Source organism: Apteryx mantelli, chromosome 16, assembly GCF_036417845.1.
Source record: "Apteryx mantelli isolate bAptMan1 chromosome 16, bAptMan1.hap1, whole genome shotgun sequence".
NCBI classification, from domain to species: domain Eukaryota; kingdom Metazoa; phylum Chordata; class Aves; order Apterygiformes; family Apterygidae; genus Apteryx; species Apteryx mantelli.
In genome coordinates this window covers 22,169,873-22,197,854 of record NC_089993.1, presented here as the reverse complement: position 1 = coordinate 22,197,854, position 27,982 = coordinate 22,169,873, and the positions used below count along the sequence as shown (strand labels likewise).

The 27,982-nt window shown below is 38.4% G+C and overlaps 2 protein-coding genes across 4 annotated transcripts in view; both read right to left on the bottom strand.

The window, feature by feature from the left end:
* Positions 1-13: 13 nt before the first annotated feature.
* UBE2I (ubiquitin conjugating enzyme E2 I) lies at positions 14-16,611 on the bottom strand. 3 transcript variants are annotated; one of them, XM_013944669.2, is made up of 7 exons: positions 16,500-16,611; positions 10,218-10,296; positions 9,895-9,978; positions 5,844-5,916; positions 4,025-4,134; positions 3,769-3,848; positions 14-672 (listed from the first exon to the last, which is right to left on the bottom strand). In XM_013944669.2, the coding sequence occupies exons 2-7, from the start codon at positions 10,281-10,283 to the stop codon at positions 609-611; spliced, it is 477 nt and encodes a 158-aa protein (XP_013800123.1). In that variant the 5' UTR covers positions 10,284-10,296; positions 16,500-16,611; the 3' UTR covers positions 14-608. The 3 variants fall into 3 exon arrangements, with proteins under 3 accessions (XP_013800123.1, XP_013800122.1, XP_013800124.1); XM_013944668.2 differs by lacking the exon at positions 16,500-16,611 and adding an exon at positions 16,126-16,337; XM_013944670.2 differs by lacking the exon at positions 16,500-16,611 and adding an exon at positions 15,585-15,684.
* A 3,858-nt stretch (positions 16,612-20,469) lies between these two features.
* The window catches only part of KCTD5 (potassium channel tetramerization domain containing 5), a 36,764-nt gene continuing 29,251 nt past the window's right edge, over positions 20,470-27,982 (bottom strand). The window contains exon 6 of the mRNA XM_067306118.1: positions 20,470-26,847. Coding sequence (XP_067162219.1) covers positions 26,818-26,847 — 30 coding nt within the window. The 3' untranslated portion in view covers positions 20,470-26,817. The remainder of the gene's footprint in view (positions 26,848-27,982) is intronic.

Sequence of the window (27,982 nt, the reverse complement as noted above, 5' to 3'; positions counted from 1 at the left end):
TAATGAAACAAAACCCTTTATATAAACAGTTTATTTACTCTAAACAGCAACACAGACAGAACGCCATATAAACACAAAGGAAGTGATGCAGAATAAAGATGCTGGCTGACTTTGGATCTCAGAGGCTTTTAAGCAATAACAACCTAGTTTCTGAAAGATAGAAAAACAAATTCAGGGAGGGAAGGGGGTGGAGGGCATGATTTTTTTCATACAGCCAGCTAGAGGCTAAATATAGTTCTAAACATTTTAAAGCATGCCTGCATCAGATAGCAAAGTAACTAGAGATACTAGTGAATTTATAGAAGTATAAAAGTTTATAATTTTACAGCAGTTGAAATACTGACATCAATATTAAAATAAAAGCAAGTTTTACATAACAATCAAAAATACAAAAGACTGAAGGAAGAGACCCTGTATGAAAAAACTGGGGGCAATTCAGCAAATTTAGAACTGTATACAAGTGGCGAATATGGAAAATGGCACACATACAACCCCCTCCCCTAAGTGGATATTAATTGTACATAGCAACATTAGATTTTGCAAAAGTTTTGTAAACAAGTTCTTGCCAAACCAATCCCTTCCTTTTTAAGATGCTGCATGACAGATGCTTATGATGGTGCAAACTTCTTGGCTTGTGCTCGAACCCTCTTTTCATATTCCACTCTGTTTTGGCTGAATAGAAAAGAAACAGAAGGTGATTAAAGCTTGAGAAATCAGAGTTGTACAGTTTTATTTCCCCTCAATATGAAACTAAGCCATTGCTGGAAGCAAAACATGTAAGACAGAAGAGAATCCTCTATTTTCACAATACACAAAAAATTCACTGAACACTACAGTGTATTAAAGACCTGTCTGGACCATTACTCTGAAAGTTTCCTTTGGAGGGAAGTTCAGTTCTTCATCTTTTGTTGAACGATTGTACTATCTGACCGCATGCCATACCAACCTGTAACGAGCAAGTTTATGCCTGCCCTTTCTCAGGTTCAGCTGTGCCTTACATGCAAGTATCTTACTCATTTGAAGCTAACAATTTTCCCCTCTTCGTGCTGAGACCTGAATTCCAGTATCGTAATAACACAAAGTGTATGATGAGACCAGTTCCCAGAACAGTTGGTGAAATTCATATGATTTTAAAGTGTCATCTTTACTGCTTTGAGGGGAGAGGGGAAGCGCTCTAAGAAAGGGGAAAAGATGATGGTAGCATCACACTATCTCTGCAGACCCTGCCTCAGTTTGGCATTTTTATCGTAACCTTTAGTTGAAAAAAGAAAGTGTTCCACATTAAAAAAGGCACTATAGTTCACAGCAGCTAGCATACCCAATGAAGGTTGATTAAACAAGCAAGTATTGCTGCAAGGAACTATAACCAGTCATTAAGGCTCACAGATTGAACAGAGAAAACGGCAAGTTCTTACTAAACAAATCTATCATCTTTATTCTTGTGTGTAAGGTACTTTACACCGTGGCTAAAACAAAGTGATCAGATTTTGCAGACAGCCTGAGCGAGTCAACTTACTTTCAGCTTTGAAGGCTTGCACAGGGGAAAAAAACCCAGCAAATTATATCCTCAGGAGTTGATGACATGAAGCCAATTCTGGACATGTCAAATGAACAATTATCAGCAAGTAGACTGACAATACTCTAGCTTCTTCTCATATAATTAAACTTATAAACTTTCTTCTAAAAACTTTTCTTTAGGTTATATTGCATTGTCACACAAGAACTCAACCCAGCTGGTTGTCTCACACCTTCAGAACCCAAGCAAAAGAAGGCCTGCCATAGGAGTGTATATGCATGCACAGAGGGGAGGGGAGAAAGTAGGTTAGCACATTAAGAGTGCTGAAGTTAAAGTTACTTTGTAACAGTACACCAAAGCAGTCCTGAGAGTGAGAAGTAGTGTCAGTATCCTTACTTTGCACATAAAACTTATTCTTGAAAAGGAAATTTAACAACCTCTCTAAAAGGCATCTACTTGCACAGCACTGCATCTTCCCCCATATTTATTAATCATGCCAAATTACAGACACGTACATCATTCTGCTCTGTTGAGCTTCTAACAATTACTCGTTAAGTAGTAAGTGTGACTCATACTGTCAGGCTGTAGAAATACAGTAAACCCGCTGAAAAACTATGCATGTCCAAAAGACACATGAAAAGAATATAGAATTAAAATATTTAACACTTGAAAGCAATGTTCTAAGGAAAAAAAAGTTTTATCATATATTTCAGCAGGTGCAGATCTTGTTTTTGGGAAATCGACTGTACTGAAACAGGCACAGAAGCACAGTGCTTGACTAATGCATCTGGAAAGCCTTAGCACAACCACAGAAGCAGCTTGTGCAACACCTTCCCAACACTGCTGTCCTTTCCTCCCCCCCCCCCCCCCCAAAAAAAAGACAGTGTTAAGCTTATGCTCATAGAAACTGTTCACTATTCCTATTAACAATTGCACCCTTAAAGCAGTATATTCATTAGTACTAACCAGTCACCAAGGTACAAACCAAGATCCTGTCTTTTCAGTCTCTGCAGTAAGGCAGAAACAAGAACAAGAAATTGTTTTCATACATATATATACACACACGCGTGTGTGTATGTACACACACACACCCCAGTGTGTTTGTAGAAACAGAAGAGACACACAGACTATATATATATGTTTTTTATAAAAGCATGTTGTTCCTCCCCCCTCAGAGTAGTTTATTTTTAAAAGTGGCCTGCCTTCATCACTACCTGCTCCTGAAGGCATTGCCTACAACTGTGGCCTTCTACATGTCCTTCATCTGCACTCAGTCACATCCAATTTTAAGAATAAATTCACTGAATTTACTGAAAGAGTAACACTGAGTGAAGTGTTTAAATCCAAGGCACACTATTCATCTCTATCTTTCCTTTTCACTAGGGTCCTGTAATATAGACACATCCAAGCTATGTCAAAGATGAAGTCACATAAAATGCCATTTTCTAACTTGGCAGTCTCCTGGAGACTTGTTCTTCTGTCTGTTTCTGTCTGGAATGTCAGCCTTACATTTTCATCTTGGTCATTATTTTAGTAGCTGACAGAGCCAAAAGCATTTGTTTAATGTGTTTTGCACCCATAAAGATTATAGATCAGCTGCCCGTTTTTGATTATGGGATAATGTTAAGATTGAGAGAAAAAAAAAAAAAGTATTTTTTCAGTTAAAACACTATCACCTTTCATAATCACTGTAATGTTCATTCTGCTAAAGTTACAAGCTTTCCATATTTGTTAGCCTATTCTTTTTGAAGATTTAATTTTCACAAAATGCTCCATGCTCACTACAGCAATCATGCAAAGCTATACTTTATCCTTTAGGCACAAATGCTCATAGACACCCACTACCAGATAGAAGCGACTTATTCCTGTATTGATGAATGGGACTCATCACCTAATCCAGTCTCATCCTTCTAATCACTGGTTGCACAAAATTATTATGCCTCATCACTATCCCTCACTTAGCCTTTAAGGGAAGGGATTCTGTCCTGGGATGGAACAATGAGAATCATGGTCCAACTAAGGAAGCCTCTGCAATTTACTGCTGTTGTCACATTATTAAAAGTGCCATTAGCCTATTAACTTTGAAGCTACTCTTTTACTTAGGCTTAGCATAAGCTAGGCATCTCCACAGGTCACAGCCATGAAGGTAAGAAACCTTGATCATTCCTAAGAACATTCCCATATTATACTATCAGTTACAAATAGTTGTAGGTAATATGACAGCTTTCAAGCTGATATGTAAAGATACTTACCAGTAAATTGTGTAAGCCTCTGCTTGAGCTGGGTCTTGAATATTTGGTTCATTTAGAAGTTCTTGTATTCCTAACAAGATCTGTTTAAGAAGGAATAGGAAGTGAGTAATGTAGGCATAGATATTACTAAGAAATTTACAATTAAAAAAACCCTCTTGGAAGTCAATTGTAGAAACATATACTGAACATTTTAGATTCATGTAAGACAAGCAGGCAAAGCAAATAAGAGTGCTTATGTCTAAGCATAATTAATGACCTGTTTAATTGTGATTGCTGGCCTCCAATCCTTATCCTCCTCTAAGATGGAGAGACACACTGTGCCTGAAGGATACACATTCGGGTGGAATAATGGTGGTTCAAATTTACCTAAGGGAGAAGAGAGTTACTTGCATACAGAGGTAAGACTAAGATTAGAAAGTTAGTTTACACTATCAGTGAAAAAAGTGGCCAATGACACAAGGCGGGGGGGGGAAGGGGGGTAAAAAAAAAAAAAAAAAAAAAAAAAAAAAGGAGAGAGAGAGAGAGAGAGAGAATCCCTAAAGAGATTTTTGGGGGGCTATTGCTACTAGTTTTCCTCTTGGCTCAGCCTGCACATAAAGCAGGAACTCCAAGTGTCTGCAATATCAGTCCGGGCAATACAGCACTATCATTGCGATCAGTAATCTTTTGGCTTAAGAGCAAAAAAAGACAAAAATCAGTTTGTAATGTCTTTATCATAAAAAGCTTTTTAAACTAATCCTGTATTTATAGTGGCATATATTACTCTATACAGGATAGATACTGCTCTTCATTCATCTGTTTTCCCCTCACTTTAAAACATAGAGAGGTCTATGCAGAAAAGGCTAAGTTAAGCTTCAAGCATTTTTTTTCAGTTTCACTTTTCTTTTATGTATAACCAACATGCACTGAACATGAGGAACCAAGTTTAAGTTGCAAGACTGATTGAAGGGGTAGGCTTGGGCAGTTATCCCTTTGCCAAGCAATGCTTATTCTGACATTTCTTTAATCTTTGCAGGACTTAAACGCAAAAGCCACCATCTTCAGTAACGCAATGAACAGTTACTTAGTAATATAGAAAATAAGTAGATACTGGTGCAGTTTTCTATTCATCCTATGTCACAATTAAGTTTTGCTTATGGGCCCCTCAACAAAGTTCAGTGGGAACTGAGGAGCCATATTGGTAAGTCATAATAATTGATAAGTCACAGATGCACCTTAAGGGATGATAGTTCATTCAGCACTTGCAAAGTGTGCTAAACTAGTTGGTATTTCTTGAGATATTCATGTTAAATATTTTCTAGTTAAAAAGGTATGTTTCCTCTTGTGTCACAAGAATTTAGGTGGAGACAAACTAAAGGAACAGCCAAGACAACCGATACTGCTGAAACACTAGAGAGACATGAACCATTGTCTAAAAAGCTGTTTTTGATCATGTCCATTGATTTGTGGGGATAGACTTTTTAAAGGCCCTAGCAACTAGACAAGGCAGAAGATGTTCTCAGACTTCTAAAGTTTATAAGTGAGGCGTGTTTTAAAAGTTTCCTTATCCTAACAAGGAAACAAGCTATCTGAATATACATGTTGTAGGTAATAGGAAAGAAAAAAAAAAACAAAACCACACAACAGAAACAAAACAAACTGGTTCATATTTAGGGTTAACAGATGAAAAGGTTAAAGTTGATGGAACCATTTTTTTTTTGATTTGTCCAAGATCTTTCTTCCTTAAAGTTGGTCTTTTAAGCTGAGAACTCACTCAGAAAGCAAACGCCCTAAGAAGTTTAGATTAACCATGCCTGCCTATTCGATTCTGAAGAGTGCTGATCAAGTAGGGGATGCTTCAACTGATGCTTCTGCCAAACTTCCAGGAAATCTTCAAAGCAGCCCTCTACTCCTCAGCTTTCTAAAATTGAACATTTCGCTCATTTCATCACTTTTTCCCCAAATGCAAAAGCAGGGTGGGAAGGGAAACACCTTTCAGTAGGAAATCAGTAAGAAGTAGTAACCACTCATACAGCCTCATGGACTGGTTTAATATTGCTCTATTAAACCTGTGGTTTTTTGATCATTTTACTTGCATTTTGGGGGCGAAGAAGGGTAGTCATCCTTGAAAAGCATCCGTAGTTTAAATAAACCTCCTTCCCATGGTGTCTATCAAAAGAAGTTAAAGTAGATTTCAGATTACAGCAAGGAAAAGTCAAAACAAACAAACAAAAAACCCACAAAACAGCATAGTAAGACACTTCCTATTTCTATACCAGTATGAAATATTTGTCCTCTTGCCTAATTAGCTTTTTGCTGGTTTTAGTAAGAATGTGTTGTGCTAGATAATTCTCTCTCAACACTTTCATTGACAGAAAAAAATATTTTAAGGAGTAAATCAGTTCATAAACTGAGCAGTAGTTTGGAATTTGATTTCAAAAGTAAAAATCTCAAGAGCTTAAAAAACAAAACAAAACATAGATTCATTTAAGAGTACATGTCCACTTTAACATAGCAGTAATATCTCAGTGCTGTATCTGCATACCAAGTCCACAAAGGTGTAAAGGGATATCTACATTGAGACTAGTTATTCTACCTATATAGTAAGCAATTGGAAGGAAAACAAAACAAAACTGTTTTTTCCACTTGATTATTGCTAATAAGTGTTGCAGAGTCAGTCAAGAAATTCAATACAAACAAATAATTTCAAATGCAAGTGTAAGTTGTCATCCTATATAGCATCTAAAGCTTTGTTTTGTTCTTCTAAACATGTAATGAGGGAGGGATCATTATACTTGCACTTAAAATAAATCTGAGAAGACAGGATATGGATACACCATTTAAGTGAGTGGATATAAACAGCTTCTATTTTGACTCGAGAATCTGGCCTGAGAAAAAGCACTAAAAATAAATAAATCCCCAAACCAACAATAACTAATATTACAGTGCCGTCTAGATTTATGTGAGGTTCTTCACTAGTCTAAATTAATCCTGTCTGTATTTGGTAGCATGTAATCTTGCAGATCACATCTTTTTGTATAAGAAACAGAAGTTCCAAGAAGGTTTTCATCACTGTCAGAAATCATGAACACTGCTCTGTTAGAGCAGTTCCAGTGCTACACAACATTAGGGATTAAATAAGACAGCAGTACTCAGAATGGTCACCTAAAGAAGTATAAACATCTGGCAAAAGACAGAAAGCCTACCTCAAAAGATACCCTGCCTTGTCCTCTTACTTGGAACATAAGGAGAAAGGCCTTCGGAAGAACTGACTTCTGGTAAGAAGTGTGAAAAAGTTTATTAATCTCTAAAACGGCAGATCACTCATCTGTAACTAGCCCTTACTATAGGCTCACTGAAATGAAAATGGGTGTCGGATTTGTCCTTTAGAGACAAATCTGAGTGATGGTCTCAAGTTATCAGCGTAAGTGATCAACTTGTGTCCTCAAGGACAAACAGATATATTCAAAGATCACCTTAAGAGAAAAGCCCTACCTCTTCCCTACCTGAACCATGTGATTTTTAGTGGAAAAAGCACACAGTTGTTGCTGTTTTTCCTTGTGCAAAGTCTCAGGCTAGAATTGGGGGGGGGGGGGGGGGGGGGGGGAGAGTGCTAAGAAATACTAACATAGGAGTGTTTTTAAGAGTGAATGGTCTTGATTACATTTACTGTCCTAGTCAGTTGTGATCAACTGGAAATACCTGTTCTCCACACCTTCTCAAACGAGACAAACTTGTCCATTTTTAAAAGAGATAGAAGCCTTTTGATAGAATAAAAACTCGTTTGTTTTCAATTTTGGGGAAAGACAAATGGTTTTGATAAACTGCTCAAGTAGAATGCAAGAACAGTCAAAAACAAGTTTTGACTCTTTCTGACAAAGCAACACACTTTATGGATGTAAAATAGCAGACATTCAAAAGCCTTACTAAGATAAAAGTACGACATAGAAGTATCATCTAGATCCTGCTGCGCTACTGGACAGATTGCAGGTATATCTTCAAGTCATATTATAGGTAGTTAATAAATGATCCACTGTCAAAGAAGAGGTGTATGGAGATATCCATCCCAGGTCTAATACCATTTGCTACTTCAGCTTGTGGTCTGCTGATAGCACAGGAGAAGACATCCAATAAATCTGCAAGCAGAACCAAGCTGACAGGAATGACAAGCAGATGAGAAAGCGTTTTGGATTCAAACTTACTTAGCTTTAATATGCTTATGGATGCAATTCAGGGAGAAGTGCAAGATTCTATGTTTAAATTGGAAAAAAAAAATCAGCATGCACATACCAGACAGGAAAAAGTGATTAGGTAGCAAGGATTCAAGAGAAGGACTCAAGCTTGGTAATTGAATCAGACTGAACCTTATGTCAGACAGTCACGAGGAGCAACAATTCAGAAAGTTGTGAACCAGCATTAGAGGTCTTTAAGACTTCCTGGAGGATGATTAAGTTTTGATAAAACCCAGCATCAAGGTTCCAAACATACATCTCCTATGCCATGTAGGTGATTTCACTGATCTGGCTCAGAGGTAGCAGCTGCAGTACAGTGTGCCTCCAAACACAAAGGCAATATACAGTGACTGGTTGGTCTGGCAGAGACAAACAACACATGCTGCTTCTAGCAAAAATTCAGTCTATTCAGAAGTAAAACCCCTGAATTATTACAGACCGCTGTCCAAGAATTACATGAGTTTACCTGATCTTGTTCTGGGATAAGCTGTTTGTAGGAGGCAAGAAATTGTCCTTTAAGGGTTTTGTTTGCTTCATTTTACATTACATAGCAGTACCATTAAGATTTCTTAACATAAGTATTTAAAGGTGACATCTTGACAAAACAGTTAGCTATTACAAGTGATAATCTTGTTTTGGCAGAATACCCTGGGATGAGTTTTTCCTTGTACTGTTAAATTATTTTTAGATGCTTCTTTAAGAAATAACTTGAGGTATGCCATTTCAGAGAGTCATACAAAAACAAGGTATCAATTAGCTCAATACTTTGGTAGCTGTCTATTCAAGTAAGATCTCTAGCAGCAACACTCGATGCCATGTTCAGCACTAGATGAACTGGGCAATAGTATGAAATCGGCATGTTTTGCCAACATATACTTTCCTTATCAAACAAAATCTAAGAGACCAGATTTTGGGGGGGGACTTAAGCAAGTTGGCATGAAGGGGTGGTAAAACAGTCAAAGCAACAAAAGAAATCCCACATCCAATGCAAAACACTAAAGACTGGCAAAAATGAAAAACACTAAGTAATTCATAGTACTATTCCAAAAAAGACTGCATCCCCCGGGTTCAAGAATAATCGATTGCTCCTTGCTAAAGAAAAACTTAAGAGAAAGAGAGATAGCACCCAGAATGAGAAATTATAATGGCAGTGTAGCAATCAAAAAAAGCTTCATGCATTAATGATTATCTCCATCTAGAAGTTCTGTTCATTCTCTCCCCTTAAACCAGAATAAACTGACTAGAGTAACAAGGGAAAGGAACACATTTGTAGAGACCACAATTATTTATTTTTAGGAAGTGGACATAAAAGCATAAATGAAATCAGCTTGAAGAACTATGTTAGAAAGTTCTATTCTTCTTTTCCTAAAATAAAAAGGGAATCTCATATCTTCAATTTATGAAGTTTTCCATGATGATAAAGCAGAACTATTTTCCATGAAATCCATAAAATTAAGAACAGTGCTACAGTACAGCACTTCTATAAGGCTGAATGGTCTCACTATTAAGTGGACAGAAAAGAGGCCTTGGCGGTTAATGAGCAGAGGCAACATTTTGGCAATATTAATCTTCAAGCTTTAGGGCTTAAACCAGCATTTAGTAAGAACAGAAGTCTCAATAAACCCTGTCATGAAGCAAAAGATTATCTTAAGTCTGCTCTATGCAGGATTCTCACGCATTCCTCTGAAGCATTTGTTTCTTAAAGTGGTCAGTATCAACAGTCGAACAGACTCAGTGTATTTAGTCCAATGTCATTCTCCATCTACTTGACCTGGATTCCAAAGTAGCAGAAGGATCCAAACGTTTACATTAAACTGCATGTAAGTTATATTCTCAGTTCTCACCTTAATACATGAGCAGGCTTATGTTTCTTTTCAGCATATAAGTGAGATGTTAGGACAATAGTAAATCTTACCCCTTTCTTTCCTGGAATAGCACACTCCCAGTTCATTAGATTCATTGTGCCATCTGGATTTTTTGTAGGTACTGCTACAAATCCCTGAATTAAGGCAAAGAGTCAAAGGGTGAGGATTTCAGAAGACACACTTACAGTATGCTTTACAACTATCTTCTCTTTATACATGGTGTTATTTTGTTTTGCACTACATAGTTTTAAGCAGCTTTTTTTGTTTGATTAGGTGTTAAATAAATAAATAAATAAACAAAAATATCAGGAAAACATCATCAGAAGACCAAAATAGCCACAGAAGTCAGAAAGTTGACAGTTCGCATACTTACAAATGGATGATCTTTTCTCCAGGCTTTTCTCTCCTGTGCAAGTCTGCTGAGGGCTATGCCAGACATATTTGGAGTCCCTCTAAAATAGAAATGATTGCTTTTAGTATAAATTTTTTACTTGAAATGTATGCATTTCACACATTATATTATCTTTGGAAAAGCTACGATTACTCAGGAAATACTTTGATCTATGATTTTCACTACTGTTGTTGATAAATGCATTCCCCCTCCCCCCGGTTCAGCAGAACTCAACATCAGGAAAATCATCATCAAGGTTCCCCATGTCAACAACTCCTAAGTTACTAGACTTCATCTAGTTTTAAATATTATCCCCACCTTGTGTTCTATATGTGAACTACATTTTCAAAAATACTTCAACAGCAGCTTGACAACGGAAATACCATCAGTAGTAATAAAAGGGCTCAGATATTCTACTTGTGTGACTGATAAATGCCTGTCTACCACACCATGAAGTGTATGATTTTCTTTTGTAGCCAATACTTCTATCGCTCCTGCTTGTGGTAAACAGGGGAACGAGAAGTGTCAATCTTAGACTGTAAGTCCCTGCTGAAACTCAGTGCTCTATGCAAAAGCAACACGGGCATAGAACTTATCAGAATCATCTCAGTTTTGCTGAGATGCTGCTATGTAACTTCCAAACATCAGCAGACACAGACAGCAATAAAGAAGTGATCTAAGGAAGAACCAGTGTCCCACTCATTCCACAAGGTAGGTTCTGAACTCCAATGTAAACTGAATGATCTTTCTGCATCTTCAGTAACAGCCAAGCATGACGACTGAAACAGCAAACTGCAGAAGAAAATATGCAGAGCACAGGTCATCACTGTAGATGATGCAACAAGAGTTCTAAACATGATGGCTGCAACAGAGTGGCTCACTCAAATTCAGGGAGGATTCTCTATTCATGTAGAACATTAGTTAAAAACAGAGTTTATTTTTCATTGCTAAACTGTACTTGAACTCAGGGTTTTATTAGCCACATGGTCAAAAGGAGCTCATAACCTCCTTCCAACAAAGGTTTTTAATCCTTCTCCCTACTGCACATTTCCCCTTTTCAAAGAGGAGTTAGTACTCAGCAGTTGGCCTGACTTCTCCAACTGTTCTTAACTCTACATATAGTTAAGAGGTCTTTAGGACAGTCAAAAGAATAAAAGTTTTTCCACTAAACAAGCTCATAGAATTAATGATAGGAATATTACCACTCCATTAATGTGAATATTTTAAATGTTGGTTAAGAACTATGCAACATTCAATACGGTATTAATATGCAGATTGCTCATAAGAATATTACAGTCTATTACTACAATAGTATGAATTGTAGCTTACAAAGATCCTTATGTTAAAATCTCACACTGGACTACTCATGCTCATTTACTATACACTTTAAAGATTAGAAGACAGTTGGCTTCCAACTTAAGTACTTACACATCAAAAATTAGCAGAGCAGACACCTCAACTCAAAGCCTTTAAAAACTCCAGATTAAGAGTTTTAATGAGTTCCTGGGACACTCAGTATTTCAAATCCTTCCTTCCAGTTTTATTCAAAGTCAGTTTTGCTTGGATGACCATAAAACATAATTTCAACTTCAAGCTAGCAGTTAAATTCATGCCAGACGAAGCTATTTTTAGAAAGGATCGTTAACCCTGAAATACAGCAAATACGTACAGTAAATCCTATATTCAGTCTAATATTCCTCTTAGTGTTATATACCTATCACCACTATAAATTGTCCGATGAGTAAAGTAGAGGTATGTATCTGGATCTTGGTTATGTCAGAAGACTTTAGTTAACTAAGAAACTACATACCACTTCAGACTTTACTTCATTCACAAGAGAAAGAAGTAGGAGCCATTGAAAAGATGCTGTCAGAACAAAATTCTCCCTTAGAGAAATTTTAAAGGGAGTAGTTTTAGTCTATGACTCCGTATTCTTGCAGATTTAAATGAACTACTGAATATATGACAGAATTTCAGTTGTGCTGTCAGCACATGATGGTCCACTGTAGTATTAACCTTGCTACAATAATTTGAGGAAACTAGCTGTGCTTATTAACCATTCAGATATTCTTAGATACTTTAGAAACTCAGTTATCTTTTCTCCAAGGAAAATATTGCAGAATGCTTTCAAATACATGAAGAATTAAATTTCCTGTGGTTAACAGGCAATTATGTATATCTCAAGGGAAATGCTGTCTTCTCAGAGGGCCTATAAACTACATAGGTCCTACAGAACATCACCAATTAAATAATTTTTCAACAGAAGGAAATGATGAATTTTCAAGCTTCAATTCTGACTTGTTTTAGGTTACTTTGTAACCTGCTTGCTTTTGCCACTAGTTATGAACTATATGGTGGCCCAGTAAACTTAAGACTTCCTTCTGTTCTATAAAGACCTCTTCAAATCTTGAGGCATTTGACTTTAACTTAATCACTGATCAGACTACATTCAGAACTATTTTTTCAGTGCATATATACACACTGCATTATAACCAAAAATATTAAGTCTAATCTTTTAACTGGTTTGCACCTCAAGATGTTAAATCAAGCTTTGAAGAAGGACCACACACCATTTCCTTCCCAAGTGTAGCACATCTGTCTTCCCAATGTCTGCCTTTCATTCCTTAGTCCAAATGTCAACTTCTTGCTTTTCTCTCCTCACAGCAAAAAATTAAGTGCCACTACCTAAGTTCTGAGAATGATATATTTTATGCAAGGGGAGGAGGAGGGGAAGAGTATGTAAAAATAGTTCAAAGCTCTCTGCTATTCTGCAGCCTAGCCGAATACTTAAGGGTAATACTAAAAGACAGCTTGGCTCCAAAAAAACAAATACTTTGACAGAGGGACTTATGAAATAAAAAGGTGTTTTCCCAATTAGTATATTTTAAATGAAGAAAATACTAGGCTGATTTTCAATACTTCACAGCAAGTGAAGCCTGTGACTTAATAGCTCAATATTTATTTTAGTAGCAACTCTGCTGCTTGGGTTAAAAAAAAATTGAGGAATTCAGTGTCTGAATTTCACATAACACTGTAGTTTATTAATGAGCCAAATGTGATTAACTAGGATATATTGAGAAGCTTGATAAAGTAGTAAGTGTTTGTGTCTTCAATTTAGATTCCAAGTACATATATTTAGACAGTCTTCTAGTCTCTGTTATTCCAGTATTGTGAATATCAAAAGCCCTTGCAATGAAAAAAAAAATTGATAAAAACTGATATTTCCCAGGGTTTTAAGAATATTTACTTTATCCATATCAAATCAGAAAGTTAGACAGGTAAACAACTAGAAAGAAAATCAATTATATTAGATTGTTTCAGTTACTAGTAATGCACAGTTAAAATTTTTAATCTATTACAATATATAGTTAGTAGTTTTATTGCAGGTTTGAACCTCTGTTTCCTCTCCCCTTCCACCCCCCCCCCCAAACAATCAAACCTGAACTGATGATTAAGTTTTACTGAATATGACTGGGAAAAAGTTCAACCACAGCTGGACTCGAATTCTGATTTTTGTGCCTACCTCTGGTCTCTCTTCTGCAAGACTGTTATTACAATGTCTTAAAAGGGTCCAGGGATGCTGAAGTAACTAAAATTGGTATCCTCAGACAGTGAGTGCTACAGACTTATATTGTGCAAGTAAACACTACATTAAGTTTACCCCTCTTTTCATATTTTAAAGTAAATCAAGAACTGTATTGGGAGACTAGTTTTCCTGTACTCTTGTGGACTCACTTTGAGTTTTGTAACTCCTAAGTGACTGTAAGGAGCATCCAGCATAAAAGGATGTGGAGAAGGAGACTTGTCAGTTCTGAAGCTTGTCACCCTCTTTCTCAGAGTATCTAAACATCTTACATACTTACATGGCATGGGTCAGTGCCTGATTAACCTCTTCATAAAGTTCACAGGCTTCAGTTACCCTTGCAAGAGCAGACAACTATTGAAAAATCTCTCATCTCTTGCACATCTACTTTGTAGCGATTTGTGACAAATGAGACTGAAAGCACAGTTCAGAATGAAGATCGTATTAGAATCTGCTCAAAAGCGCATCAGTCTATTAACAAATTTCCAACATACACTGTCTAGCAGCTCTTCAGTAGAAGAATCTAGACATCTTGTTCAAACTGTTGCTCTGCAGGAGCTTGAAATATGATAAACAAAGATTGATCATCTGAATATATATTTTGATCTCAGAAGTAATGGAATAGCAGGAAACAGTGAGATACTAAAGTGGGTTAACTAGATCTTCAGAAATAGAACTGAAGATCTCATATCCTCACTGCTACATTTATCTTACTCAATAATTTATGCACATTGTTTTCTTTGTAGTAGTAGCTTCTGAGAAGTATTTTGTCCAAATGCCTACATTTAATGTTTAACTCTTGTAAGCTCTTGAAATTCCTAGCAAATGCAAGACATCACTATTAACCTGAAACAGTTAAAACCTGAAAAAAATCTTAAAAAAAAAAAAAAAAGCCACCACTATCACATCCAATTTATTTCCTCCACTTGAGGAATTTATTGCAAAGGAACAGAACTGAGATCAGAACACATTAAAGACAGTTATCACTGGAAAGAACGCACTCTTCTGCCTTGGAAAAAGTATATAAACCCTATCTTGCAGAGGCCATGCAAGCAGAAGAGGTCTATCTCCACATTTCATTTGGTTTTGCACTCCACTTCCCTCCTTCCTCCCCCCCCCCCCAAATTAAAAGGTAGCAATGCCCCTTTTATTGCTGTCAAAGCATTAGGAAATGAACAGAAGCTTCCAAACTTACTTTGTAGCTTGCCTCTGCTGCTGCTACTACTACCCACTCTTGGAGAAAAAAATAAAAACAAGAACCACACACACCAAAACAAAACCAAACCTTTATCATAGGGGTGAAGTGGTTGTGTTCCATTACAGATCATCTTAGCTACCTATGTCCTCCGATGGTGGGGGGGGAGAAATCTATTTCCAAACACAAAAAGCAAGTCTCACAAAGAAGAGTTCTGCTGTGGGACAGCAAAATCTATCATACGCAGAATTCTGACCTGTGATGAGTCCCTAAATACACGAACAGCATGCTCTTTAAGTGTCAAGAACTTGAACTAGCTCCAATTCATTTCAAATAATAACAATAAAGCAAGTTTAAGATTGCTAACCTCACATTCTCACTCTGTGGGCTAAATACTAGCACAAGAAGAAGTTATAAACTGGAATAGCTTGCCCAAGAACTTGATGAACTTTACTTTTCAGAAGAGTGGAGAAAACCCACGGTTGTGATTTAATGAAACAGACTACCGCCGGACTGCAAGAGAAAACCGCCTCCTGCGGCAGGGAAAAGGGGCAGAAAGGGGTTACTATACCGACAGGGCTACAGAGCCGCAAGGAGAACAGCCAAAGGAGAGGCGCGGCAAGAGCCCTCGGTCCGGACCGGCTCAGCAACGCCGCCCGCGGCGCGGCCCCGGGCGAGTCGAGCGGTGCCTGCGCTCGCCGAGGGCCGCCCGCCTGGCGGACCCGGCAGAGGGGTCGGGGCGGCACCGAGGCCTGCGCAGGGCAGCCCGGCGCCCGCCCGCTGGGACCCAGGCAAGTGCTCGTCGGGGCGGGGACCGCCTCGCGCAGGCCCGGTGGCGCCCAGCCCTCCTCGCCACGCTCGGCCCAAGGCGGCCGAGACCTCCGAGGGCGGCAGCAGACGCAGAGCCCGCCCGAGGCGGGCAGCGCTGCGCCGGCGGACCCGGCCGCACGGTCTCCGCGGAGGCCTCCAGGCCCGCGCACCCCGCGGCCGCCCGCCCCGTCGCGCCGCGGGCGGGGCGCGCCAGCCCAGGCCCCGCTCTCCCAGGGACCGCGGCCGCCAGCGCGCCGCCCCAGGCCCCGCCGCCCCAGGCCCCTCGCCCGGCCAGGCCTCACCGTGAGCGGCCACAGCACCCGCGCGTGTCCCGGATTGAGGCGGCAGCGAGTGACCCGGATGTTCCCCACTCGGCTCCCCCCCTTTGTCTCTGGCCCGGAGTTTCCCTCCCTCTTTCCTCGGTGCAGAGTGCGGCGCTATAGTGTGTCCCTCAGTCCGACCCGTCCGTGCGGCTGCGCCGGCGCGTTATGACCCTAAGTCCGATCCGTCCGCCACGCTTTACGCATCCTCGTGACACAGGACCCGAGGCGCCCGGAACAATGCCTGAGCAGGGAGCGCAAGGGGAAATCCCAGCGGGGCTCTCTAAAGCCCTCTCCGCTTCCTCGTGCCTTTCGCCTCCTATCAGCCCCCATCGAGAAACTGAGTGAATTTTTACCTCAGGCGCTGGGAGAGTCACCTCCGCCCTAATAAGGCCTGGTCCCTCGCAGGGAGCTAAAGCCGCTGTCGCAGGCCGCGCCTGCCCCGGGACAGTCTTGAGGCCGAGAGGACCCCACCTCCTGTGAACAGCCAGACCTCTGATTGGCGGGAGGAGGCTCCGCCCCTAGAGGATATTTCACAGGTGATTGGCTGGCCGAAGAGTCTCGTCAGAAGGGAGGCGGGGGCGCGGCTCTCCTCAGGCCCCGGCGCTGCCGGGCGGCGCTGTGTGCCGCGGCCGCGGGGCCCCGGGCGGGTGGGCGCTGTGCGGCGGCTCGGGGGGGCGGTGCGGAGGGCAGCTGCCGCCTGCCGGCCACGCCGTAAGCGGCAGCGCCTCCTTGACCGTCGGCCCGGGGCCACAGGGCGCCAGAAAGCCCCGAGACTTACTGCTGCCTCCCCATGTCCCACCTTTACCTGCGTATTTGGCCCAAGTCTGTTTTTCCATCTGATACTTAAGAGGCAGACTGCTTTACATGCTGTGCTTTTGTTTCTTTTTTCTTGGTTTGTAAAAACGCATTTTTTTTGGTATATAGGGCATGAATCACATTGTGTTCTTGTGTTCAGCATACTTTTTTTCATTTTACTGAAATGTAATGAAGTTTCAGTCCTGAAACCTTCCCCTAGCTATGCCTCACCATGGTCTCTTTGTGTTAGCAGTTCTTGAGCTACCTCCTATGTAGTGCTTAAAACTAAATTAAAATTGTATCTCGTCTTGGGAATGCTAGAATTAACTTTTTAAAAAAATCACTTAGACTTGAATTTGCCCTAATCAAAATATGTGCTTAGTTAGAAATCTCATTGCCCAGCATCCCATCTAATGAGTAGGCAGCTACAAAGAGGAGTTCATCTTAGATACATTAAACTGCCTGTTGGAGGACTTCTGTTTCTCTGTAGCCCTAGGCATCTGGAATTCATTTGCAACTGGCACCTAAAGCTGGCAGGATGAATCTAGACCTCGTTAGAAATTTTTGTTTGTGCTTTGCTCTGCTTGGCTTTTAAAATTCCAACTTAAAATTCTGTTAGATTCTTCTGCTCCTTGAGTCACTGTAAACATGATACACAATATGAAGATGTAAGTTGCTTTTGAGAAAATGAAAGGGTACTGCACAGAGAAAGGGGAATAACCTACTATTCATGCCTGTAATGGAGGGGGCAAGATGTCATCAGTATAAACTGCAGCAAGAAAAATGGTGAGGCATGAAGAAAATCTTTAATGTCAAAAATGCAAATTAGGCATTTGATTGCCTAATGGTATGGGAGGGGTATGGACTCTTCATCACAAGGGGCTTTAAAGTTAGGTTGGACAACATGTGTTGCAAGTGTAGCTGTTTCTGCCTTTGGCCAAGGGCACAAGCTGAGTGGTGTGTCTCAGCCCCTTCCAGACTTTTTTGTTTTTTAATCAATTCATTTTCTCATTTAACCTTGTCTCAGTTTTGACTCCTACAGAAAGGATGGAGAGGACAAGTATTCTTTCTGGTAGGCAGGTGGGCAATTTGAATGTCTCCCTTTTACAGCAAGGAACACTGAATGAGATCATGAGGCAGAATAGGAATAGTGACACATCACAGAAATGTTTAAGAATGCAAAATAACGATTTCACCTTCATATAAACAGCCCAGATCCTTGAACCACTTGCCCTGTTCTCATGGTGTCCTTATTTAGCTTCTTTCCATCAGGGAGTTACTTAACAGTAACTATGTTCTCTTTGACTGAACTATCTCTATTCACATTTGTGATTCAGCCAGTTATGTAACACAAGGATGCAAAATAGGATATTTACCTTCCTGTGGGTTCTTGCTTCTGCACAGTTCTCTTTTCCTGATGCATGGATACCTGTGGCAGCGTCTACCTTAATTGCTTTATTCCTTTCAATTAGTAAATGTTGGAGTAGAGAGGGAAGCCAGTTAGCAGATGCATGTACAGAAGGCGCATCCTGAACAGTCACAAATGACTTGGGGAAAGAGGGGAGTCTCAAAGTTCTTCAAGAAAACACCAGTTACAGATTGCTTTACCAAACAGTTACTGAATGCCACCTCAATGGCATGTCACTTGGTAAAAATATACTTGGAATCTCTGGTGGTTTCTTTGCAAAAGTTTGAAACTGAGATATTTAGCAAGGCTGCGTAAGAACATAATAGTGGCTATGCCTAATCAGACTACAGGTCACTCTAGCTTAGGAATCTTTTGCCAGTAGCTAATACCCACAGTAGAAAGAGGATGAACATGTACTCCCTTGTATACCTTTCTGGCATCTGATCATTTGCAGTATAGGGTCTTCTAAGCTGAAGTATTATCTTTGCATTTAAGATGCAACTTTGGTAGCATGGTCCTTAAGATAGCAGGCAGATTCACTGTATTGTAGTATGTAGACTTGCCAGGGTTTCATGTTACTTGAATTTGCATCCTTCCAAACTCAGCACTGAAGATTGTCACCATTGATCTGAATGGATGCAGTAGAGGAAGTGACATTTCTGTGCAGAGGATTGGAAGGACATTACCAGAAGCAGTGATCTGAGAGAAAACCATACTCTCAGGACTTATCTTACGGAATTGCATGGTTGCAGCCCCAGAGAACATCACATAAATATGGGACTGTGTTTATAACTGCCAGGCAAGACTTCAGCACACTGAAAGGTAAATTTGCAGGGTCATTTTCATCTTCCTGAAATGAAACTTTCTACCGAAAGGAGAACTAGCTTTGAATAAACTCCAAATGTTATAAAAGATGCAAGTGGAATGTTAATGACTTACTTGGAAGTATAGGATGATCTCCTTTAGGTGCCCTTTATTAACTGGTTTCTGGTTTGGGATACACAGTTACGCCTTTTATGTTCTCACCTTTGCCAATCTGTGAAGACACTTGAAGCTACAGATACAGAGAATAAGAATTTGGATTGGAAGTAGTGCTGCTTGACTGTAAAGTCTAAATACTTTTAGGAAGAAAGCCTGACAAAATATGGAAGCATGTGCTGAGTAGTTAATTTCTACTAGACTAATGTCTTCACTTGTGACATTCTGTTAAAATTGGAATGTTATTAAAATACAAGAAATCAGTTCAGTAAAATGACACCAAAGTTGCTGGATATATACGGAAAAATTAAGCATTATTTGCATTTAAAACTGATTAAAACTGTTAAAATGAAATTAACCTCATACTTAACTGTACAGACTCTAAGATTTTAGAACTCACAAGTCTTAGCCTCTCATACATAATTCTTATTAGCAGTTTGGAAAATAAGAGCAATTCAGTTGATTTCTCAATACTAACACTGAATTATGATCTTTTCTATACTTGCAGAAGGAACAGCTGTCAAAAACTGAATCATTTCAGCAACCTGTTTCAGGTACTTAACCATTGTCTTCCTTCGGCAATTTATATCTTCAAAACTTTTGCAGCAAATGTACTGAGTGGCTTCTTATTTACATTTCCTGTATTATACTGTATGTCAGCCTTATTATAAAGTGTTGATTTCAGTTAGCTTAATTTTACAAACAAAAAACATTTACATTAAACATCCAAGTATTCTAAAAGAAATAATATTTTTAGGCAGGCTCATCTGTGAGTTGTATGAAAGAAAATATATGCACAATGTTGGTTAAACCTTGGTATATGGCTCTTTTGTGATTACATACCCATACTAGAGGGAAGAATTTCCTACTGTAACAAGCAGCAACAGTAATAGTAAACAAAGGAAAATACCTTAATTTCCCAGTGCATATGTATCTGAAAAAATATGGCTTTTTATAACTAAGGCATTGGGGCATAAGAAAAGGATGCATCTCCTTTACAAATGAAGTATTACTGCTTTGAATCACTGCACAAAAGTGAACTATTAAACTACATTTTTTATCTGAAGTGCTAAACTGGGAATATTGGCGATATTACACTGCTAATGGATTCAGAAAACAAAAGAAAACTTAAGACATCAGACTTTAAAAGGGAGAAAACATGTTTATTTCATGCAGTTTACAATACACTAGTGTTATGAAAAGGAAGTTAAAAAAATACCCACACACATTTTAATTGTATGCTTTTTCTAAAAATGATGGCTAATTGTAACCATCGTCAAATGATTTGGGAAGCCCTAGCAGATTTTTATCCAGGGAAATTCCCTGTATTCAATTTGTTGTCCATGTTTGTGCTAATAATTTTGGATAATGCAAAAGCATTAAAACCAAATCAAAATTCAAACTTTGCTGCAGTAAGAACACTTCAGAGATAATGAATTGGCACAAAAGAAAATGTTATTGCTAATCCACTATCCAGGAAATAACATTTTGCAAGTATGGTGACTTGGACATTAACATAAACACCTGGTGCACAACTAATTGTGAGACCAGTGATTTAAAAAGATAAATAGAACAAAAACCAACCACCTGCTGAATTGAGTAGGCAGGCCTATACAGCGCACAGGAAATATATATATATATTTTCATACTTAGTCTCAGGTCATGCCCAGAACAGAAGCAGCTGGAAATAGCTGCCATCTGATACTTGATCGTTTTGGTGATCTTGGTTCAATTCCAAGTAGAGGTGGGCAACACTTGGTTTACAATGTCTTGGCACTTGCTTCCTCTTAGCAAGCACACAGGCTAAGTTAAGCTTGAGTAAAGTTGCACATAAGCTTTTGGAAAATCTTGAAAAGGAGCAGGAACTAAGTACAAAGATCCATCAACTCATACATTTCAGACAAATAGGCCTTGGAAATCTTACCAGGTGTTAAGTTGGGTCAAAATTTTGGCTCAGGGTTCTAAGGGAAGGAGAGCGCTGTTACAGAACCTCCACCCCTCCAAAGTAGCAAAATAACTTTCTAATAATTTTTTTCTCATTATGGTAGCCATTAACACTGAAAACCCTAAAGAGAAGCCTTTTGGTAGAATACCTTGGTAGACCTTGCTAAAGGAAAGGAAAGCTAAATTGCAAATGAATATTCAGTGATTATTTCCTGGAATAGAATCTTCCTCAGAGTCTCTCTATTGCCAGTTCCGTTCATAGAAGCCATTAGATTTCAGCACAGGCAATAATAAAGGGATGGGCAAGTGTGCTCTCTTCCACTGTGTCCCTACCAACCTGGAAGCTGAAGTTCCAAGTCAGATATGAACACAGGTACATCTGCAATTGGTTTAGGCATTTCGAAAAAGGATTTTAGAGTCTGTGAGTTACAGGAAAAATGGAGTGGCTCCTTTTTAAAACTTATTTGCGTCTCTGGAACTTCAAATTAGCCCTGGAAAGCATTATAGCCCTTAGCATTTCTGCACTGCAAATGGAGAGTTCTTTCTGTCTGACAGTCACCTAGGCAAACTGAACAATAATAAAGTGTGACCTATTTAGCCCTTTAAAGCCTCAGTTCAGTGAGAAGCCTTTAAAAACAACTCCCAATTGCTGCAAGCCAAAAGAAAGAAAAGTTATGTTACACTGAGTTCAGAGAACCTTCCACATTTTTTTTTTTTAAAGTGGAATATTTATGGTATTTTAAGAATCCATAGTTCTACATACAAACCCAAGTAAGATCCTGAGGTTGTCCTTAAAGGAGGAAATAACTGCAGTCTAAACTATAATGAAGCAAACGGAGCATCCTCAGACCTTGTGTATTTCAAAATTGCTGTGCTAGAAAGTGACCACCAGAAGTCTTAGCCCAACTATCCTGAGGTAACAGGTATGGGGAGAGCAAAACCAAAACCCCATCTCTTTTCAAGGGCCTCACCTTTCAGGACTGATTGAAGAAGCTAATTTGAAAAAACTGGAAGAGACTTTTGATGAGGAGAGAGAGAATAAAATTGGAGAATGACACTTCCCAATTTTATCATATCTCAAGTGAACAAAATGCCAAGTTTCAGCTCCAGACTCTCTTTCACTTGACTTTGATCTCCATGAAGAACCCAGTACTTTGCTGTTCTGTTAGTACTTCTGAAGAAATGTGTTCCAATATACCTGAATTACTGAACAATATACATTATAATACAGTTTCTTGATAATTTCATTCAGTCAGATACTATTATATTCTTGCATTCCAAGCTCATTTTTTATTAACACCAATAAAAATAGAAGATTTGTAATTAATATGTGTCTTAATTTTCTGGTGGTAGCTCTCTACAATGCTTCACTGCTCAAGAGACTGACAACTCTCAACAGCCTCAACAGACAGGTTCATAGAACGCAGTGTTCTGTTCTGAGAAGTGGTTTTGTGGAAACACCATCATCCTACTCAACAAACCTGTTCCCTGATCATGCCTGTAACCAAGTTTTTTTTGTGTGTGTGTTTTTTTTTTTTAACTGCTAGAAGTTTTCATTTTCTTCTGAAAAAAATCGTTCTCACAGGAAAATGAGCTGGATTCAGTTTTGATATTTTCAGGAAATACACCCATTTCTGACTGACCATAACTGTGCATGCATATTGCTGGAAATGGAGCTACACAGCAATTGCCTCAACATCATCTGAAGAGAAAAAAGCTGCACAGGTATCTTCAGCTCAACCTGTTCAGGAATATTTTTTATTAATGCTAAGATGCAAGATGAAAGGAACTTTTATCATTACCGCAAGCCTGGCTGAATTTGAAGAAACACAGTACTTTTTCCTAATAAACTTAGCATATGATACTGAGGACTGAAAATTTCAGTAGAGAATCACTTTATGCTTCTAAATACAATCAGGCCTTTGACACACAATTAGGTTACTGTGGGATAACAAATTACCATCAGCCATAATCGATGGTAACCTGAGAGTAAATGGGAAAAAATTCCACATAACCTCGTATCTTTCACTAAAAAAGCTACTTCACATTTACTGTGGGGAGCTGCTGAGTCAGACTATACTTCTGGACAGTTATCATGGACCAGGTGATGTTCATGTCTCAGAGGCCTCAGAATGACTTGTTCATTAGGACAACAGATAAACTCCAATTTAATTGCTGCCTGAAGAAAGCCAAAAGCATTTGATTTACAAATCAATCATCCCCAATAACAAAAATTATCCTCTGACTAAATTAAGCCAACAGTACTACCTGTTTCCTAACTTAAAACAAGAAATTGCTACAGTAAATTTGAGCTTTTCATTTTTTAAATAAGTTTACAAAATGTTGTCATGTAAAAGTCCTTAAAGATTTCCACTGAAAATCCATTAATCACCTACTAAATTAACCTCCTGTTCCACAGACAACATGCCAAACAACTTCACCAAATGTAGACAGAAGAATATTTATATAGCAAAAGGGTAGAAAGTTAAACCTTCCACAGAATTTAATTTTTCATGAGAGTTCATCTCTATTAACTGTATGTTGTGGTATCCCACCTTTCTGCTTTATTTCCTCCTGCTATGATCTCTTCGTGCTCAGGATCTTAAATTTTAACCTGGAATACTGTTTTAAGGATAGAAAAACTGTATAAATCCAGAATTTACACTTCACCTCAAAGACTTTTGCAGTGTAGCTCTTCAAGTATACTCGTTTAGTGAACATATCAGCTTTACATAGTTATATGCTGTTCTCCTGTGGTAAACACTTCCCCAAATGATAGAAAAGAAATAGACTAAGGACTCCAGTTTAAATTATATTGGTAAATTTCCTCATCCTGCAAGACGCTAACCAACAAAAAGCAATGTTCACAAAACTTGGTGATGTAGATTGAACTCTAATGCAACTACCTTGTTACTATAGTTAATTTTATTAGAAATTACAAGATGCAAATAAAAAGAAACCAAATTTCTCTAGGGATCAATACCTAATGCCTTGAAAAAGGCATGTGATAGCACTTCCAGCTATCTGAAAGCCTCAGATGTTCAAAAAAAAAAAAAAAAGTTAAAGTAACTGACAGTAGCAAAAACAGGAGAGTAGTTAGTTCAGGCAGTCTCATACAATAGCATATAAAATCATTTACAAGGTACCTGCCTATTAAAGTTTTCTTTTTTTGCTTAAGATCTTTGTGAGGTATTGGAAACAGAGTGCAAAATGATTAACCCCTTTTTCCCCCCAAATTTGCTACAACAGGGATACAACGTAAACTACATTGCAGGTAATTTCACCATAAAAGCATGTTATTAAACTGAAGACATTCCAGTGAAAAAGCCGTACTAAAAAAAAAAAAAAAAAAAAAGGCCCCCAAAACCTTTTACATATTCTAAATTTGTTCAGTTTGCTCAGTTTGTTACTCATGCTTTGCTGCTCTCACTCTTTCAGTTGATGAAATAAAGTGTTCTGTCTTTTTGTGTTAAATAAGACAGAAAACACAAATGCAGATTCAGAAGGATTATTATACACAGTTATTTTAGGCATTAAAATCCACTTAGGCCAATGCTGAATTACTCTGTAGAGCACAGCAAGTAAAGAACAAGAAACCTGGTTGGCTGCACTTCCATGAGCTAGAGAGCCCAGAGAATACGATGGAGTCATACTGCTTAAAAACACAGTGACTACTGCAGCAGAGCAAATGTTTTAATATGCAGTTAACATAGACAACTGTTATGCTTATTTTCAAATACATAAGATTATCTGTTACTATTTAGGGGAAATTTGGGTGCTAAATTTAAGCTGCTAAAATACGGGTGCCTAAAAAAGTATAAAAGTATAAACGTTTTCCCCTACATAATTACATTTTAGTAAATTCAATTCAGTTTTAACATCTTAAAAAAAGACAAACATTTTACGTGGTGTGGAGGGGCCAGCAGCTTCCCGTGCAGACCACATCCAAGTGGCAAAATGCATTAATGCTTTCTAGCATTAGATGCACGGACAAAACATTTAGCCCACTGCTTAACCTGCTTTGTAGAAATGGTTTTACAAATTATTTCTGCCCAACTTTTATCAATGTACAGTAAGTTTAAAAAAAATAGGCAGACCCTAGGTGCTTGACAATCAGCTTTTTGTGTAAAGGATTACCTAGAGTATATGCATAAATTCTGAAGTTACTGAGAATGAAAGTTTTAATGTTTTTTAGAATTCTAAACAATCTTATAGCTTTTTGAAACTCTTTTCTGCCACGTTCAGCTACATATGCCAATGAAGCTGAATTTTATACTACCAATTTCATTAAGTGTTTCAAAGATGCGCTGAAGATTTTGCTTAAAACATAGTGTATTAAAAAGCTCCAGTCTTGGGTATTAGCCTTTATCAAGGACATAACCTAATAAAGCTGCACCAGATGTTTTCAGTGTTCTTTAACTGCATAGTTGAAACAGTATAGAAAGATAGACTGATTGCAAGTATCCTGAATATCCAAAGCAATTAAGCTTTTTAATTGGATGATGTGTTCACACTCAAGGTTGATCTTAATCCCAATCATAGAGATAAGAATCTAGGACTAGCCAGCCATATTTCTGTACAATCTCCAGCTCTCTTAAAAAATTTCTACCAAAATCCACAAAGAGATCAACACTTGTAGGCATTTTTAAAAGTATAAACACACATTTGACTACAAACATTTCAAAAGAAACAAAATGTTCAGTAGTTCATTTTAAGTGAATTTTGATTCCCCTTCTAAACATCTGGCTAAGACTGGAGCATAACTTTTGCAGGAGGACACTTTTGACAGAAGGAACATCAAGAATGACTCAGATGAAGGACATTTTCTCTGAGTTTAGTCTTCCCTTTGGGTATTAAAATATGCCATAAACCCAGGCAATATATACACCCTTCCTTGAGAAAAAACCTTTTGTCTGTGGTGTAACTTTTTATGTGCTAGTTTCAATTGATCTCCTAGGCTGTTCTTACATGAGAGAATATGTCACAGAGCCATAAGGAATGTGCAGTATAAGAGAGTCACCTGGGGCTGCCACTGATTCCAAAACAATGTAGGCCCCAAAATTTGCATTTGTGGGCTGTAATGTGTGTGTGTGTGTGTGTGTGTGTGTGTGTGTGTGTGTGTGTGTGTGTGTGTAGCACCAGTTACATTGTCCTTTAAATGTCTACAATGATTAGTAAGAAAAACTCTTCAAACTGATCGACATTGGGTCATCCAGCACCAGGCATAAGTGCTACATGTCTCAGAGGAAAATATGAGTGCATGGTCACTTCTTTTCAAATGACCAATGTCAGTCAGCCCATAAAAGAGTACAACCATGCACTACAACCAAAACTTAACACACACTCTCACACCATCTATTCCCATTAAGTAATCTTGCAATGCTTCCAGCCAGTTTACACCAGCTTATAGGCAAAAACGGTTGAACCCAGATCAACAGAAAATTGTCTAAATCAGATTTCTTCTTTTGCGGCCAAGCCTCTTCAATGTGACAATTCACTGCATCTTGGAATAAAAGAGAAAAGATCTTCAGCATTCAATACTGTCTTCACATCCTGGAACCTCTTTCTTGCAAAATCTGGAAGAGATCAATAAAAAAAATTTATAAATGAAAATTCCCTCAGTGTCATTCCTAAAGCATGGAGGACAAAGAACAACATGATCACAATTTCAAATAACTGATGAAGTGTCAGGGAGCTGGTTCAAGAACATTCTTGAAGCTTATGCTGTAAGGCTGAAAAAAAAAAAGATTGATACATACAATATCTCCTATTAAACCCTATTAAAACACATGTAAATCACTGCTAGGAACTAAGTCTTACTAATATATCCAAACCTTTAGGGTGGGTAGATATAAAAGCTAAGCCATTTCACCTCATCTTAGTTCTGAGGATACTTACGTCACTGCATAGTAAATGAACTCAGTTACTTCATTAAAAGTTGGGATTTAATTTTCATTTACCCTGTTCCAGTAAAATGCCCTCAACTCTCTGAAGTTTCAGCTGCAAATTGTGTCCCATAAAACAGTACTGAAAACATGAATTAGCAATTCAAAATGTGCACAAATGGCACTTTGGATGAGATGACACAGGTACTTTTCAAAGGCTGATTATGAGTTTGCAAGAACTAAACTAACATTTGGAATAGATGCCCAAGCTTGATCTCTTTCATGAACTAAATTCAGCCTACTAGATTTCTTCAGATTTTTGCCATACTGTTTGATATATAAGGCTTATCTGTTGAACTGAACACCTATGTGAAAATAAGTACTACTTTGAAAACAGTTTTTAAATATTTTTACATGAATATTATTTGGTCATGCAAGATTTCACAAGTCTGCAAAGCATCCTTGTCCATATGAAAATTGTGTCTGTCAAGACAGGACATAGCACATTATACTTTTCCCGTATTACCTTGTCCAACATTATCCTTTGTATTGCCCAAGATAAGCAGCTGAGAGACAGTGGAGGCTGTGACTTCATGAGGAGGAATATGTTTCTCAAAAGTTCTGTCTGTGGAATTTCAACCTCCCATTATTACCAAGGAACTGAGACTCCCATTACAGTGAGTAAAAGCATCTGGTAGAGGTTTTTTTTGTTTTGACTTTTTGGGTTTTTTTGGTGGGGGTGCTAAAAGGAGTCAGTTTGTTAAATATCATTTAAAAAAGGCGTATTTTAAATAAAGGGACTAAAGTCTAATGGAAAGAAAGTATC

Coding starts and splice junctions, on each gene's coding strand:
- UBE2I (XM_013944669.2), bottom strand. CDS start 10,283: ATGTCTGGCATAGCCCTCAGCAGACTTGCACAGGAGAGAAAAGCCTGG. Junction 5,917..9,894: donor CTATTCCAGGAAAGAAAGGG/GTAAGATTTACT, acceptor TTCTTTTGATAG/ACACCATGGGAAGGAGGTTT. Junction 3,849..4,024: donor CAGCAATCACAATTAAACAG/GTCATTAATTAT, acceptor CTTCTTAAACAG/ATCTTGTTAGGAATACAAGA.